Below are 18,156 nucleotides of genomic sequence, written 5' to 3' on the forward strand. Positions count from 1 at the left end.
AATACAGCACATAGTACATGCTGATTTTCTATAATGGACACCTGAAACAATACAATGTCGTTTGAAGAAAACAAAAAGCTCTGATATATATCCTCAATGAAATACTGTTCTCCATTAAAAAAGAAAAAAATTGTACCACTTGGGCCACAATGGATATAATTTCAGATATTCACACTAAGCAGAATAAAGTCAATTATCAAATGGTTTCACTCATGTACAATATAAAACCAAAAAACTCAATTATGTGCATGAGAAACCATTAACAGTATTATAAGTCACAAAAATCGCAATAAAAATGTAAACAAATGACATATTTCTACGAAGTAAAAAATCTTACTTAGAATAGGAGGAACCTGGGTTGGTGGGTACAGCTCAGGGGTATACCCAGCACCAGAGTCCCACACCCAGCAGCATCCGAGTATAGCCCTGGAGACTCTCAGCACTACTGGCATGGTACTACAAGGCTGAGAAAACTACATTCTCACGTTTTAGCGCTGAATGACCCGGCCTGGTCCGCCAAGTATTGCTAGGAGTGATTCTTAGGATCTGAGCACTGCTTGCCCCACACCCAATGAAATACATATTCTGTTCTCTTTGCATTTAATGTTCCAGGCACTAAATGGTTATGAATTTGAACTTGTGTTTCCCTGTCCCTGCTACTAAGAATTTGTGATTCTGAGAGAATGTAATATGATGAAATTAACATATTCCCAGAAATCCTTACTCATGATTTGAACAAGTTGTCCTAAACTAGTAATTATCAGAATGTGAACCCCAAACCTGGTAGTGTATTGAGAGACTTGTTTGAATAGCAAATTTTGGGGTGTCTCCCCAGACCTGCTGAATTAGAAAGTGTGGATGGGAACTAGCAATACATATTTCAATAGGCCCTTGAAAAGATAGGGAGATAGCTTAGAGGGATGGATAGCAAGACATGCAAGCACAATGCTCTGAGTCTGATGCCTGGTGCACATGTCTCTTCACCCTCAATCACTGGGTATAAGCCACTGGGTATAAGCCTGATGGCCTCCAAGCACTGCTGGGGAGGCCGCTATCATTAAAAACAAGTTCCTTGATACGATTCTAAAATAAAGTTTCAGAACCACAGAAAATTCACCAAAACAATACAAAATTTAGGATTTGAGGAAAAGGGTAGACTGAATTAAAGATAATTTTTCATATACTATTAAAACAGTGCTTTTATGTTTCCATAAGGGTCAGATTTCCAGAAGTGGAATTGGTAGGGTCAAAGCATATGTAGATTTTTAATGAGATAATTTTCTCAAAAGGATCAAAAAGTCGGAGTTGGATAGCACAGGGGGTATACTTGCCTTGCATGTAGACAACAAACCAATCCATTGCACCTAATATGGATCCTGTGCACTTCCAGTGATTCCCTGCATAATTCTGAGTGTGGCCCCCAAACCAAAGAAGCGTGAATAATTTCACAATTCTATCAGCAATATATGAGCAATCCTTTCTCCATCAGTACATTTAACTAGAGCATCGCTGTTGTTTAATATGAAATTCCTAAGTATAAATAAGTTCATTTTTGCTGACTGCTGAAGGGTCTAATATTTTTTCTTTGCCAACATTTCTACTAGGATGTTTCCCCCATTTACTGTTAAGGACTTTTATATAGGGTTATCTTCAAAATCCTAGTACATTTTAAAAGATTTTTTTTCTTTTTGAGTCATACCCAGTGCACTCGGGCTGGCGCAATAGCACAGCAGGTAGGGCGTTTGCCTTGCATGCGGCCGACCTGGGTTCGATTCCTTCACCCCTCTCGGAGAGCCCAGCAAGCAACCGAGAGTATCTCACCCACACGGCAAAGCCTGGCAAGCTACTTGTGACGTATTTGATATGCCAAAAAAAAAAAACAGTAATAAGTCTCACAATCTGAATGAGATGTTACTGGTGCCTGCTCGAGCAAATCGATAAACAACGGGAGAACAGTGCTATAGGACACAGTGTACTTAGGAATTCCTCCTGGTGGTTGTGTGGGTGACCATATGAGATGCCAGGGGATCAAATCCTGGGCGGCAGCCTGCAATGCCATACCACTGTGCTATCACTCCAGCCCTACTACTTTAAGCTTTAATAACAAGTATCATTGCTGTACAATCACAAAGAAAAAGCTGAAAAATAATCTAAACTACTGTACTGCTTTTATTATTTCTTGTACTTCTGGGAGCATAAAACGTGCAATTGTCTTTTAGGTTCTTTACTATTTCCTCATAATTCAAGGACTTCCTATATTTCTTTATTTTCCAAGAATCAGTTTTTTGTTATTTTTAATTTTAATGGTTAACCAAAGAATATCATCTATAAAATTTCTCTACCTTTTAAGTTCTGCTTTCATTTTTGTGGTTAAGTAGATAAGACAGCCAGATTTTATTTTAGTTGTTTCATGGCAGTCAATGTCTAGTCAAACAATGTAAGGCTCCCACTATATATTCAATTATGCTTAAGATGAAAATAGGACTGAAAATGTGAAGGCTATGGCCAAGTAGATAGCACAGACGGCTGGGGAGCATGCTTTGCTGGTACCACAGCACCAGGAGTAGCCCTTGGGAACCATGGGGTATCGCCCTAAACTCAAAAAAAGGATAAAATTAAAGAGTGAGAGAAAAACAGGCTGGGAACAACAAAATTTACTGCCCAAAGCCCCCCCACTCCCCCAAAAAACCCCACAAGCTTATTGATTCCATTATTTAATTCCCAAAAGTTGTATATATAAACACACACACACAAACAGCTTATTTTGGTTTGGGGGCAATACCTGGAAGAGCTCAGGGATCACTCCTGGCACGGTTCAGGTACCAGGGATCAAACTGAGTCAGCCATGTGCAAAGCAAGCACCTTTTCCACTGTATTACTTCTCAAGCCCATGTTACTGATTTTTTTTATCTACAACCATGTTACGCTAAGTGTGGTTATAAGATGTTAAAAATTCATGACAATGGAAAGCAAGTGCTTGGAAACGTTTACATCAATTTGAGATTGCAGCAGCATTCATAGTGTATGATCAGTACGTTTGTCACACTAACTGGTACGGACCAACTTGGGCATTTTTCAATCATGCTGCACGATTACTTTGCGTAGTAGGACCATATTATAACTTGTGACATTTTAAGATAGACACCTATAAGTAAAAAATGTGTAATACACAGGAACTGTTTCACTGAAAAGTGAAATAACTCTAAGAATTGCTGAAATTTCTTTCATTCTTTTTTTGGTGGCAACTCTAAAAATGCTTTGGAGCCAGAGTTCCACCTAGTAACGCTGAGAGTAGGGGGTGGAGACATGTACCATGAGGAAACCATGTGCCATCCCTGATCATACTCCATGTAGTCTCTGGGATAAAACTTGGAGCCTCATATGGAAGGCCCTTTGAGTTATCACCCAAGTCCTAAAATTTCTTTAAAGATGTCTTCCTCAGGATTTGATCCTTGGTCTCCCAAGCACTGCCAGGAATATTTCTTGAGTGGAGAGCCAGGAATAACCCCTTACATTGCCTGGCATGCCCCTGCCACTCCCCACTCCAAAGTCTTCTGATATTTCTCCCCAGTCCTGAAATTTCTTTTAAAATACCTTTTCCTTTCTTTGCCAATGCAGTTTTAAAGACTGGTTTCTCTTCAAAACAGAACTTATCCCACATGAATAGTAGTGTGTGTAGTCAACTTAACTTAGATTAGATAAATGAACAAGAAGCAAGTTTGTTACATAAAATCATAAAAGGCACATTCCATTTGGAATCATTCACATTCCAACTTAGGAAGTGTAATTCTTTTACCTTATGGGGGGTCCCTCCTCCATTTGCCATATTCCCTAAATAAAACTACTTAAAAAAACTATAAACATTTATCATGTATATTTTAATACACGAAACATACATAATACTATTATGGGGGAGTAACTATTGTTGGAAGACAAAAAGCTAGAAAAAGAACAATATTCTATATATTGCCTATGAGCTTATGGTTTGTAAATTCCTCTTTCCTTTCGTTGTTTGGTCTGATTATATTAGGGAACACGCACTTTCCTGTCTGCTAAACAACAAATTTATGTCGTTTAGACCAAGTATTTGGTGTGTTTTAATGTGCTTTAGCGTAATCAAAATGTCCCAGGTTTTAATGGGACAATTTACTCCATTCACATTTAGTAGAATAACAGCCATATCTTATTCTTTCCATCTTATTCTTATTGTGATGTCCTTTTCTCTACGTAACATTTTGCTGGGTTGGTGTAGATTCCATTTTTCTACGTTTCCCTTATTCATTTTTTAAGTTTTACTGTACTCTTCCACTTTATCATTCATTTCCCTGATTTCATAATTATATGAAATGACACATAAGAATTTTGTCTAGGAACGCAAACTATTTTCTCCAATTAGGACCTATACTTCCTATCTGTATACTAGTTTTATTGTGCTGTTGTCTCAGGGCCGCACCTGGCTATGCTTAGGGGATACTCCTGGCTGGCTTAGCTCTCGGGGTTGATCCTCAGGGTGCTCGGGGGAACATGGAATGCTATGAATTGAACTCAGGGTCCCACACATGCAAGACAAGAGCTCTAACAGTGACACACATCCCTGGCCCTAGTCTTATCACATAATAATGTAGCTACACCTTGCATTAAGTTTTGCTATAACAAAGCTTTACAGAATACCCAAAACTCTAAATAAAACATACCTCCAGGAGCTAAGGCACCAGGTCCTGCTACAGCAGCTGGCATTTGCCCTGGTGGTGGAACTCCAGCCTGCATAGAAGCTTGCATCAAAGGAGGGGCACCATTGACATGCATTCCACCCTGACCAAAAGAAAAACCAGATTATGAATGTGTCTTTGTGGGGATGCAATACACAAAGTCTATGACCTCAAAAAACTTTTCAAATTGACACCCCTAAATATCCACTTTATATGCAACCGTCTAAATGGAAGTTACAACACACACAATGAAACTGGTTATACAAAATATGGTTAAGACAGACTACACTCTAAAGAAACTGATTAAGTTTTACTTGTGTTGTAAAGTCATATGTAATATTAGTTGACTTCATGACTGGTAATCACAATTTTTTTAAAAAAAGGAGAATGCCTTACACAACCTGAGAACTCCTCTATAGAACTAAGCTTACCACAGCTGGGGATAGGGAGCAGTGGTGGTGATGGTGGTGGTGGTGGTGGTGGGGACACTGAGATAATGATGGAGGGAAGCAGATACTTTGGTGGAGGGTGTGATGCCAGAAAGCTGTACACATAAAACCCTATGATGAACAGTATCGTAAATCATGGTGCCTCAGATAAAATTAAAAATAAAACAAACTAAAGAAAACAACCATGTTAAAAAAAAAAGGACTTTTGTTAAAAAAGTGTTGGCAATTCACATTTTAAGATGAAAAATTCTTTAATTTTACAAACCATCTTTTCAAATCCTTTTCCTCAAATATAACTTTGATTTGAGAGAAACGTAAATTTCTTTATGTTTTCATTAAGCTCCTGTAAAGAAAGGTACCATTTTTCCCCTTTCTGTGTATTCCCCAGAGAACTGAGCAGTCCCCTGTAACAGAAAGAGCTCAATAAGAAATTCAAGTTATTTTTTTAAAGAATCACATAAAAGGGCCAGGGATATGACTCAAGAGGTGAAAAAAGCACATACCTGGCATGTGAGAGACCCTGAGTTCGATACCTAGCACCACATTGTGCCCTAAACACGAGCAGATGTTTGTGCCTGGAGCTCTAGGCACTGCAGCACCGGCTCAATTACTGAACCATCAGGCCTACACTGCCAGCTGCATATGGCTGGAAGTAGACCCTGGGTCCCCAGCACTGTTAGGGGTAGCCCCTATAAAAACATCACATATATTCTCAGAAAACACAAACTCTAAAACAGAAGAGAAAACTGTACAGTAAACTGGTTAGGAGAAAACAGGCTATGACGCCAGACAAAATCAGGTTCAGATCCCAGGTTTACCACTTAGAATGTTACTTTTGGATGAGTTACTATCTCTGGTGCTTATTTGCCTTCTATTTTTAAAAAAGCATTTAATGTATTAGAGCCAGGATATGCAAATGCCCACTGACCGAATCCAGTTCATGTATTGATTTCATAACATATATATAACCATGCATATTTATGTACTATCTATGGCTAATTCCATACTCCAATTGCAGAGTTGAGCAGTTAATATAAATCCCATTGCCTGAAAAGATAAAAATACTATTTCCCCATTTACAGGCAATATTTGCCAAATTCTACTCTATTTCTAACAATCTGATACGCAAAAATGGTAGCATGGGGGCCAAAGAGATAGTTGAGGTAGTAACACATTTTCATTGCACATGGCCAACCTGGTTTCAACCTCCAACACTCCATATGGTCCAAACTACCAGGAGAGATCCCTGATCACAGAACAAAGAGTAAATGCTGAGCACCACCTGGTGTGCACCAAAAGCAAAACAAAAAGTAGCTTATTATACTGTTTATATGAGATTGATCTTTTTTCCCGTATGCTTAATGTACATTTGCACGTCTACTTTCTGAACTGCTTATGATCGTACCCCTTTCCACTGGGTTACTGGAAATAGAAACATTCTAACTTATAGGCATTTATAATTATAAAATATTACAAATTTATACTTTAGAGAATCAAAAAAACAGTTTAGGAAACAATTATGCGAAATAACTGAAATGTTCTTTGCAAACTGGAACTTGTACTCTCTTTAAACAACCACTTAAGAATTCATACAGATGATTCACAATTTTATGCAACCCATTACATACTTACATACTCACTGAATGTATTTTTTCACAACTCAATCAAGATGTTTTTTCCTTGGAGGGTTCCATACCCAGTAGTGCTCAGGGTATGCAAAAAGTGTACTCCAGCCCTTTGAGCCATCTCCTGGCCCTCACTTAAAATATTTTGGGGACATATATAGACACATATCTCATATTTGTAGAATAATTCCACATTCACTTATCTTCACTTTAGTATGGCATTATTTTGTGGTATCTGTGTTGGTATCAGTTCATATTAATGGTATTTTTATTAAAGCAATTCATATTGATTCATATACCTTAACTGCCATGTGCCACATTTTTCCATTAGCTTGTTTACATTCATTTTAGAATTCTCTATTTTTCATTACATTTTGACATAATGTAAACCAATTACACTTATTAATCAAATAGATTGATTTATTAATCATTCTACTTTCTACTTCTAGTGTTACAAATATTTGTTTCCCAAATTTTTGTCTATGGTGTTCATTTTCTCCACAATAAAACTTTTCAGGTTTGAAACATATTTCTTATGAATTCAGAGTTCTTTGTCACACTTGGAAAGCAAAGCTTTTCTTTTCTCATCAGTAAGAATTACGATGCCAGGAGGGCTGATCCCATGTAACTACTGTATTAAATAACATACATGAAGATGAGAGTATATGGACTAACCAAGTGACAATTACAGTGCCACACATGCAAACACAGACAAAATTAGCTAATGATATAAGGCACACAAGAATCTCTGTTTCAAAAACTTAGAACTAAATCTATATTCAGATACCATGTACTCTGGAACCTGGAAACTGCAATTAATATCTCTGGCTCCCGACCACTCTTCTTTCGACATATCCTCCTAAAATGAGAATAAACAATATTCTAAGATGTTAAAAAAAAAATTAACGAATAAAGTCCTACCAAAGACTGGGCCTGAGAGACCTGAGAATTCTGCTGGTTCATTTGCACACTGGCTCCTGAAACAGGTCCAGCATTGTGAACTGCTTGAGGGTTGCCTGCAATCAGTGTTGGAATATTTGTCTGGCGATGCAGAATTTTCTAAAAATTAAAAGATAAATCTATGAGTCTTCTAACAAAGCAATTAGAAAATCCCTATTCCATGCAACGCTTACACTAGCATTTTCACAAATATTCATTACCAGAAGCACTCACCAGCGCAATCTCTGGATCCACAATTCTCATCACTACCTGTGCTTGCAGCAAAGCATAAGCCAATTGAGGATTCTGAAGCAACATGTTCCTTGCTTCCTGGGGACTATTCTGGACACACAGCTGAGAACAAAGGCAGATTTACCCTTAGGTCAATAATTATTAATTAGTAACTGACAGTGCTCTAGAGTCATTCAAGAAATATACTATTCAAGAAATTTTAAAACTTAGCAATTGTTTTACCATAGCACACAAAACCTTGGTCATAGAGGACAACAAATATCAGTTAGGAAAAAAGTCACATTTTACTATCTACATTTGAATCTGTCTCACAGAACCCCAATCATATTAAGCTGTGTAGGTGTTTTGTGGACAAAATATTAGCTGGTGTTGAGTATAGAAGGTGTAAGAATGGGAGTCTAGGCATATATTCTACTTGACTCCAGGGAATAATTAATTCCCATTGATATTATCAATCAATTCCTTGAAAATCTGTTTAATTCATCAATACATTTGTAACGTAATGCCAGTTCCCACCTTCATTTGTTTCATCAGTTCAAACATCTGCTCTGGTGGAAGACTAGCCACCGCTTTGCTGATAGATTCAGGGGCATCCTCAGGATTAATACTCTCTCCATAAGGTGACTCAATCACAGGGGCCCCAGTGCCAAGGCCTAATCAAGAAGAAAATAAAAGAAAGTTAAGGAGGGAAAATAAAGAATTAAATTATTTCAAGTGCAATAGATCCTCAAAAAACCAATTTTGGTCAATGACAGTTTCCAAGTATTTATTAATGCTAAGTGAGAATTTACTGGATCCATTCCCAGGGCTGCTGTAAAGACCAACTGATAACTAATTCTTCTGGAGTAAAGTTATTCATGATTTGCATTACCTTTTAATTCAGTGGAGAAGTAACAAAGCCTATTATCTGCTTTCAGAATGAAGCACCATTCAGAATGAAGCACCATATCAGAACCAAGATCACATAGCAGGATGTTACCTAAGATGGGTGCTAGGCATTCAAATGTGCTTTGACAAATCATCTTAGAAGGAAAAGATTTAAAGGAAAAAAAAAGATACTAGTATCAAAATAAAATTCCAGGGACCTAGGAGATGGCTCAATGGCCTGATCATGGATTCAGGCCTGATTCCCAACACCACATGGTCCCCTGAATACTCCCAGCTACTCCACTAGGAGTAGTCCCTGAACAACTCCAGTTTACTTACACCCAGAGTATCACTAAGGTGTGGCCCAGGTAAAAAGCAGACCCAAAATATAAAAAATGAAATTTCAGATAACTACCTTATTAAAAAAGCATCAAAGCCTCCACCCCCCTTATAGAACTAGCAATGTAGACGAATGTAAGAGGCAAAACAAATGACATAGTAATACGAATTGTGGCCTTCATTTTTTAATAGCGACCTTATCTTGTTTCTCAAAGATATTCTCACACAAGCATCTCAGGTCGGTTTAGTAAAAGTGTATAGCTAACAATATCTTCAGATGCTAAAACACATCATAAATGAGGACCAGAGTGAAGTATAGCAGGTAGGGCACTTGCCTTGCCAGTGGCCAACCTGGTTTCAATCCCTGGCACCTCATGAGGTCCCAAGTCCTGACAATTATGCATGCCACCAAAGAAACCAACACCATAAATGAAAAAATCTTCACTGTGACATGTTTACTAACACATTTGTATACAACTTGGGTTTATACTCACTCTTTAGTTCTTCTTTGTTCTTTTCACTGGCAGCATTGTCCACTCTAAGTGCTCTCCCACTGAATTCACGCCCATTCAGGTTGCGCATGGCACTAAGTGCAGTCTCTTGGTCTTGGTATTCACAGAAGCCATAACCCTTTGGCTTTCCCGTTTCCCTGTCATATACCAACCTGGAGAGCAGAACCAAGTATGAGACACAAATGTTACGCAAAGAGTTCCTGCTAATAATGTCAACATGCCTTAATTTTGGTTCACTGTAAAACAAATACTATTTTAATAGTATCATATCATTTAAAAATATATTATTCTGATTGCCTCACTGAAAAACTTTTAAATTAAAAATGCATCTTTTAGTAAAAAGTAATGTACACTGGTATATAGGTTTAGATATATCTCAATAAAGGTGTTACAAATAAAAAAGAATGCACGTGTCAAGTCTCTGGTTAAAAACTGCCATTATCACTAAGTGTAAAATTTGTGATCTTAAAACAAACCACCAAGAAGTAAAAAGTAACTCTCACCTGAAACTAACAACAGGCCCAACTTCAGAAAAGATGTCTTTTAATTGCTCCTCTGTAGCTTCATAGGGAATATTCCCCACTATAGGAGAAAATAAATAATATTAGAATTTTCAGTTTACTGCAGATCTTTGGTGAAAAAGAAAAACAGTTTGTACGATGCATCAATTTGTATCACTGACAAACCAACAACTGGCACAAATAACATGTGTTTCTCCAATCCTAGTTCCATGTACTCCGGCAGATAATATTTAAATCTTATTTGCCAGACTGAATGACAAAACAAACCACTGAGCCTGAATACAAATGGGCAGGCATGGCTAAACAGAGAGCAAATCAAAGATCCCTAGACTCCATATTCTTTTTGATGGTGAAAGGGCAGAGAAATAAGCATCTTGATTGGCAATTTCTGGAACCATCTTATCTGGGAATTGTTATATTTTCCTTAACATTGGTGAAAATAAATAAATACTTTGGCATTATTATTTACATAAAAGCCAGCAAACTATCAACAGGAATTTTCTTAAACTCAGCTCACGGGTTTGTACTTTCACATAGACACTCAAAGGTGATTTATCATGAACGAAGGACAAGATCTTTAAAAAATGATCCTGAACTGCTTGGTCACGTCAATTTAAAAGGCTACTTTGTGTATTACTTTTTTTTGAGGGGGGGAGGAGGCACATTCGGCGGCACTCAAGGAGCCACTCCTAGCGGGGGCCGTCTGTGGCAAAGGATCGAATCCTAAGTGAGGAGCAAGCAAGGGAATCTTCGAACCCGTCTTTCCGGCCTCTAACAAGCTGCTTTAAAACTGCCACACGTGATTTAAAAATAAACGACTTATTTCGGCTGAAAAGATAAGAGATTCGGTCCTCTAAAAAATTTGTGACACGGTCTTATTCATTCACTTATAATCTCCCTCAAGACGCCAGGGAGCGGCTACAGCTAACGGACGTTCGGCATGGAGGAGGGGGGCAAAAAATCCCCAGTTGCCGCGAGCCCTTAATTTCTACACAGTGATCCAAACGAGAGGAGAAACGTCGAGAAACTGAGCTCAAACATCCTCATTAATCACAATGTAAAAAGACAGAAATTTCGAGGAGGCTCACGGAGCAACGAGCCCACCAGGTAGATGGCCGCCCTGCCCCTCCCCCCGCTCCACGCTTATCCGCCATAGGCGGGTAGCGCAGTTCGCCGGACTCGGCAGAGTCGCGAGGCACAAAACGCCGTTTCACGTAGCTCCCTACTTCTCCCAATCCCTCCCCAGTATCATCCTTGTTTGGATCCACCGACTCTTCTCACCGAATACTGAACGAAGAGAACGATCCACCGCAGGGTCTCTGACCGGCAAACCCGCCATCGTCGTCTTCCAACGGCTTCCGGCGTGCTGCCGCACACTTCCGAGAGGTGCGTAAGACTAAGTTTGGTACGCGCGTGCGCAGAAGCTCGGGGGCGGGGCGGGTAGACGCAGGTTCCGCCTCCCCGACGTCATTGCGTCAGAACCCAGCGTCGGTTACGTCCCCACGCCGCTTAACCCCTTCGAATGGGGCCGCTGTCAAAGCACTCACTATTTCAAATCAGATTTGTGCGGGCCCGGGCTATTTTGTAGGCTTTCAGTACGTAAAATTCCTTTACAAGCATTTTCTCTTAGACTGAAAGCAAGTTGTCTTCGATGACAACAAACATGGTGGCTGCGCCGTTACCATGAAAACAGATACTCGTTAACCGTGACCTAGCGTTTTAGTTCCCGCCCCGTTTGTCAGGGAAATGTTTGGCTCCTCCCCAAGCCGCGGGCATATCATTTTGCAAAAACTGTGAGCTACAGAATAAAATGTTCAGAGTCGTAGCAGTTTAGGGTATGAACCAAAGAACAACAAAGCACATACGTAATTGAGATAATGGGAGGTATATGGAGAGCAAATCAGAGGTCCCTAGACTCGATACTCTTTTAGAAGGTGAAGGAGTGGGGCGAAAAGCACCTTGATTGGCAGTTTCTGGAACCATCTGAACAACAACAAAAAAAAACATTGATTTACGGTAGTATCTAAAGCGTGATTTTAAGTTCTGTTTCTCTGATTCAAGACAATGAATGATAGAGGTTTGTATTAACTGCTTCACAGTTTAACAGTGACTATAAATGGCTTGGCGTATTACCATGATTTATTGATTTTTTTTTCTCTTGGGTTTTTTTTTGTTTTTGCTGTTTGGGCTCACACCCGGTAATGTTCAGGAGTTACTCCTGAGTCTGAACTCAGGAATTACACCTGGCGGTGCTCGGGGAACTGTATGTATGCGTGGGTTGGAATCCGGGTTGGCTGTGTGCAAGGCACATGCCCTGCTCGCCGTTCTATTGCTCCGGCCCGAACAATTTTTGTCTTGTTTTCCAAGGTTCCCGATGGTGATTGGGCCCACCAAGTCTACTCTTTCCTGACCCTGCTACGAAGGCCACGCGGTGCCAGAAACCGAAACTGGAGCCCTGTCCATGTTCTCCAGGTCTTTTGTGTTATCTCCCTGGTCCCATATTACCTTTCATTTGTGGGAAGCCAGAGATGATTATGAGAGTCACCATAATAAGTCTAGTTAGGATCAGTCACCATACATAATTATTTTTCCTTGTGATTAGAACTTTTAGCATCTATTCTCATCAATTTTCTGTGGTGGGGCTGTGACTCCACACAAGATCCAAAGAATAGTTTGTAAAATCTCCAACCTGGGTTTTATAGGGACTTCTTTTATCCTTCTGTGTTAACCTCTGCAAGCACTAAGTCAGCCTTAAGAGGACACAGGAAAAGACATCAGTAATATTTTATTACAATGTAGTACTAATAACTATAGGTGCCTTGCTAGATATTAAATGTCCAAGAGTTTTTTATTTTAATTCTCCTTTTTGGTGGGGGTGGGGTGAGGTGGGGTTTAGGCCACAGATCTTGTGCTTAGGGCTTTCTCCTGTCTGTACTCAGGGATCACTCCTGGCTGCCGCCAGGGACCATGTGGGATGGCAAGATTCAGTCCTGATCAGCAACATGCAAGACAAGGACCAAACCCACTGTCATCTCTCTGGTCCTCAGATTCTTTATTTTATAAGTTGAAGTTTTGTACCTTTGACCACCTCTTGCTCACACTTGTGTGCTCTCTCTCTCTATCCCACATACACCAGCCCCTGCCTTTGCCAACAACATTCTTTTCTCTGTACCTAGAAGGCTTTTGATTTATTTTGGGTTGCACATATAAGTGAGAGTGTATGATACTTGTCTTTCTCTAACTTATTTCACTTAACATAATGCCTTAAAGGTCTATCCAGAGGCCGCATCAATTGTAGAGAGGGTAGGCTGCTTGCCTTGCATGCAGCCAATCCCAGGTTTCATCCCTAGCATCAGATTCCTCTTAATCCCCCAGGAGTGATCCCTGAAGACAGAGCTAGGAGTAAGCCCTGAGCACCATTCAGTGAGTCCAAAACCAAGTAACAAATAAATAAATACACAAAAGGTCTATCCATATTTTCACAGATGACAGCATTTCTTTCCTACTTATGGAAAACTAGCATTTTATTGTGCTACATTTTTATCCATTCATCCATTGATGGGTGCTTAGGTTGTCTCCATAAAGCATGGGGGGCACATATATTTTTTATGCATTAGTGTTCCTTGTCTACCAATTTACAGAAATCACTCAAGAAACAGATTTCTATTTATTTTTATAAAGAGGGATAAGAAAATATAACGACTTGTACAAAGTTACTTTATTAGGATAAAAGCTTTTTTATTCCAAATTTATGATATTTTATATTTTAAACACTTGGAGTGGGATGGAGAGATAACGCAGAGTAAGAACTTGTCCTTTATGCAGCCAACCATATGTGCTCCCACAGCCCTACCAGGAGTGATTCTTTAGCGCAGAACCAGTAATAACCCCTGAGAACAAAGGGGTCCCTCTTCAAAAATCTAATAGTTGAGGAAGTTACAACTGTGTTAAAATTGATAGTACAAATGCACAAAATTACTACAACTCTCTACCATAAAAATACATGACTATCACTGTCCCTACATCTTTCTTCACCTTTGGTCTTTTTTCTCTCCTCCCCCCACATCAAATTTAGTAATTGGTTCTTTATTCCAACACCAAGAGCTTTCATTATCCAACACTGTCCTCTTATTTTGACTGAATTCCACAGATGAGTAAGATTATTCAGTATTTCTCCATCCTCTGTTTTATTTCATTTAACATAATTCCCTCTAATTCTAACTACATTGCAACAAACTTCATGCTTTTATTTTTTCTTACAACTGCTTATTATTCCATTTTGTATATATGTCACAAATTCTTTATTCTTCACTATTGGGTATTTGGGTTCTTTCCATACCCTGTCTATTATACTAAAGTGCAGCAATTAACTTTGTTTTCATATAAATGTTTTTCTGTTCTGATAGTAGATGAATAGAAGTCACTGGCTTGTGTGGGACTTCTGTTTCCATAGAGGTTGTGCCTGATGACATACCTATCAACAGTGAATGAGGGTTAATTTTTTAGCACATACCTATCAATATAATAGTTTCTAATCTTTTTGATATATACCATCTCACTGTTGTGAGATGCTATCTCAGTTGTATTGATTTGAATTTCCCTAATGACCAGTAATGATAAGCACTTTTCATGTGCATACTAGCCATCTGTTTGCCTTCTTTGAACAAGAGTCTGTAGATCTCTTCTCCCCCCTTTTGGGTGGGTTTATTGGATTGTTTGTTGTTGAGCTTTGTGAGTGCTTCATTTGTCTTGGTTATTAACTATTTATTTGATGTATTGTGTGCAAATATTTTGTTCCATTCAGTAGGGCGTCTTATTTTGGCTTGGGTTTACTTTACTACATAACATATTTTTAATTTACTGTAAACCCAGTTTTTTATTTTTGTATTTTTCTTTTTTAACTAAGATTTTTATATGTTAATAATGAAAGCTTTATTATATACCAGTAACAATATTATTTTAGCTTCAATTTTACATTAGCAACAAAAAACACAAAACCCATAGAAAAACTCTCATAACCATATACATGGAATTTACTCTGAGTTTTTTTCTTTTTTTTTGTATTTTTTTTCTTTTCCTCTGGAGTCAAATCATTGAAGATCCTTCTAAGGTCTATTTCCAGTAGGGTTCCTCCTCCTCCTCCTCCTCCTCCTCCTCCTCCTCCTCCTCCTCCTCCTCCTCCTCTTCCTGGCAGGCTTGGGGGACCATATAGGATGCCAGGGATTGAAACTGGGTCGGTCAAGCACCCTACCTAGTCACTGCACTATTGCTCGGGTCCTCCTTCAGTTTTTTTAGCATGTAATTATCCAGTTTTCCCATGAGAATTTCTAAAGAGAATTTTTTTGCTGCATTTCATGTACGTAGACTAACTAACTGTACATAAATTCAGGGGTTTATCTCAGAACTCTATTCTTGTTTCAATGGTCTGCAAGTCTATCTTTACTCAAGTAACATAGTTTTGACTGTAATGGCTTTATAGTACAAGTCAAAGTCAGGGAACACAATATTTCCATCTTCTTTTTATTAGAATTACTTTTGCTATTCAAGGAGTTTTATGGTTCCATATAAATTTTTAATTGGGTTTGTTCCAAGTTGTTGAGGAATGTCTTTGAAATTTAAATGTCTATAACATCAAATCTGTATAATGCTTTGGGTGACATAGTTGTTTTAACAGTGTTAATGTTAACTCTTCCGATCTGTGAATATGGGATTTTTTTTTTCATTTCCTGGTGTCATCTTCTATTTCTCTCAGTAGTGCCTTATAACATTGTCCGACTGAAACCCAATCATGAACAGCTTTGTGTCTCTACCAACAGTGATTAAATAAAATTAAAAAATTAATATTAAAAATAATGCCTTATAGTTTTCTCTGTATGGGTCTTCCAACTTTTAATTTCTAGATATTTGATGATTTTGGACATTATTTGGAAAGGGGTTATCTTTTCAAATTCTTTATTTTCTAGTTATTTACATGCATAAATGCAGCAAATGTTTTGTGTGTTAAATTTTTAGCCTACTACTTTGCTGTATTGTTGAAGTGTTTTGGAAAGTCTTTTTGGAATCAAGTCTTCCTCTTGATTCTATGTATATTTAATATGTCATCTGCAAATAGTGATAGATTAACTTCTTTTCCATTTGGATTTCTTTGATTTCTTTTTCATGTCAGTTTTCTGTGACAAGAACTTTCAAAACTATATTGAATCAAAGTGGAGAAAGTGGAGAACCCTGCTTTGGGCTGATTTCAGGGGGAGGATTTCAGTTTTTCACCAATGAGTATGATAATGACTTGGGTTTGTGTAGATGGCACCTTTGTAGGAATGTTACTCCTATCCCTATTTTTGAGATTTTTTTTAAATCATGAATGGATATTTAATCTTATTGAAAAGCCTTCTCTGCATAAGTTAATATAACACGTATTTATCTTTTCTTTTGTTGATCTGATATATCAAAATTAATTTATTTGCACATACTGAATCATCCTTGCATCCCTGTGACAAAACTCATTTGATCCTTTGTATGATACTTCTGATATATTGTTGTTTTCAGTTCCCTGAAATTTAATTGAGGATTTTTCCCTTGATGTTCATAGAATTATCAGTCCATAATTTTTTTCTTAGTAATATATTTGTCTGTTTGGGGTAGTAGGGTGATGTTGGATTTATATAAGCTATTAGGAAGAATTATTGTTTCTTGAAAATTTTAGAGGCGTATGATAAGTATAGAATATGTAAAGGTAAAAAAGGTAAAGGCCCTCCCGTTGATCGTCGATTTGCTCAAGCGGGCCCAGTAACGTCTCCATTGGAGACTTTGTTGTTACTGTGTCTGGCATATCGAATACTCTCGGTAGCTTGCCGGGCTCTCCGAGAGGGGCGGAGGAATCGAACTTGGGTCAGCCATGTTGGCCGCTTGTAAGGCGAACACCCTACCTGCTGTGCTATCACTCCAGCCCTATAGAATATGTGTCTATAGACCATAGAATATGTGTCTTCTTTAAAGATTTGGTAGAACTAATTTGTGAACTCTTGTGGACCATTCTCTTATTCCTTGGGAGATTTTAAATTACTGTTTTAATTTAGTTATTCATTATTTGTCTCTTCAGGTTTAATATTTCTTCTTGATTCATTCTTGGAAGACTGTATGATTCTAAAAACTCATCCTTTTCAGGTTCTTTAACTTGGAGGTATAATGTTATTCATAATAACCTTTTAATGATCTTTGTATTTTTGAAGTGTTGTAATTTCTCCCCTTTCATCTTTGATCCTTTTTATTTCAGTTTTATCTCTACTTATATTTGTTAAGCTAGCTAAGTGTTTGTCAGTATTTATTCTTTAAAAGAACAGTTCCTGGTTTTATTGACCCTTCAAATTGTGTTTTTGATTTTTATATGATTGGTTTCCACTCTAATTTTTTTATTATCTCCTTCTTTCTTCTTATTTTGGGATTCATGTATTGCTCTTTTTCTTGTTTCTCTAGTACTGAAGTTTGGTCATTGATTTGGGCTTTTTTCTGACATAAGCCTGTATTGCTACTAACTTCCTCCTTTTTACTGCTTTTACTGTGCCCCACAGGTTCTGATAGTTTCTAATTCATTCTCATTTGTTTTAGAAAATCCTTGTATTTATTCTTTGGATTCTTCCTTTATCCAATTGTTATTTAGCACATTGAATCTGGCACTTATCATTGGTGGTTCACATTTGAATTTGGTTTAATTAACACAAATTGCAGCACTATTGTTAATGTTTCAACAGAATGCTCTTCTGTTACCAAATACTAGAGCTTCTTTCGTTTTATGATTTATTTCTACTTTTGTGGCCTACTGATCTAAAAAATACTTGGTATTATTTCTAGTTTTTGTTGAAATTATAGACGTTTGATTTGTCCCAGCATGTGATCTATTCTGGAGGATTTTCTATGTGTGCTATAGAAGAAATTGTATTCAGCTT

General features: G+C 38.0%; 1 protein-coding gene and 1 non-coding gene across 6 annotated transcripts in view; both read right to left on the reverse strand.

Annotated features, from left to right (window-relative positions):
• CSTF2 (cleavage stimulation factor subunit 2) overlaps positions 1–11,589 on the reverse strand; it is a 41,912-nt gene extending 30,323 nt beyond the window's left edge. For 3 of the 5 annotated variants that reach the window (XM_056124145.1, XM_056124147.1, XM_056124144.1), the window contains exons 1-8: positions 11,495–11,589; positions 10,196–10,274; positions 9,675–9,844; positions 8,491–8,627; positions 7,957–8,076; positions 7,726–7,842; positions 7,571–7,642; positions 4,695–4,812 (exon numbers count right to left, since the gene is read on the reverse strand). In XM_056124145.1, the coding sequence (XP_055980120.1) occupies positions 4,695–4,812; positions 7,571–7,642; positions 7,726–7,842; positions 7,957–8,076; positions 8,491–8,627; positions 9,675–9,844; positions 10,196–10,274; positions 11,495–11,552 (871 nt within the window). In that variant the 5' untranslated portion in view covers positions 11,553–11,589. Of the gene's footprint in view, positions 1–4,694; positions 4,813–7,570; positions 7,643–7,704; positions 7,843–7,956; positions 8,077–8,490; positions 8,628–9,674; positions 9,845–10,195; positions 10,275–11,494 lie in introns of all 5 variants that reach the window. The other 2 variants (XM_056124148.1, XM_056124146.1) reach the window with 1 other exon arrangement.
• Positions 11,590–12,853: 1,264 nt separating this feature from the next.
• Positions 12,854–12,976, reverse strand: LOC130032707 (small nucleolar RNA SNORA26). Its single transcript, XR_008793879.1, has one exon. It is a non-coding gene; the product is annotated as a small nucleolar RNA SNORA26 (small nucleolar RNA).
• Positions 12,977–18,156: the final 5,180 nt, after the last annotated feature.

Source organism: Sorex fumeus, unplaced genomic scaffold (assembly GCF_029834395.1).
Source record: "Sorex fumeus unplaced genomic scaffold, SorFum_2.1 ptg000050l, whole genome shotgun sequence".
Lineage (NCBI taxonomy): Eukaryota > Metazoa > Chordata > Mammalia > Eulipotyphla > Soricidae > Sorex > Sorex fumeus.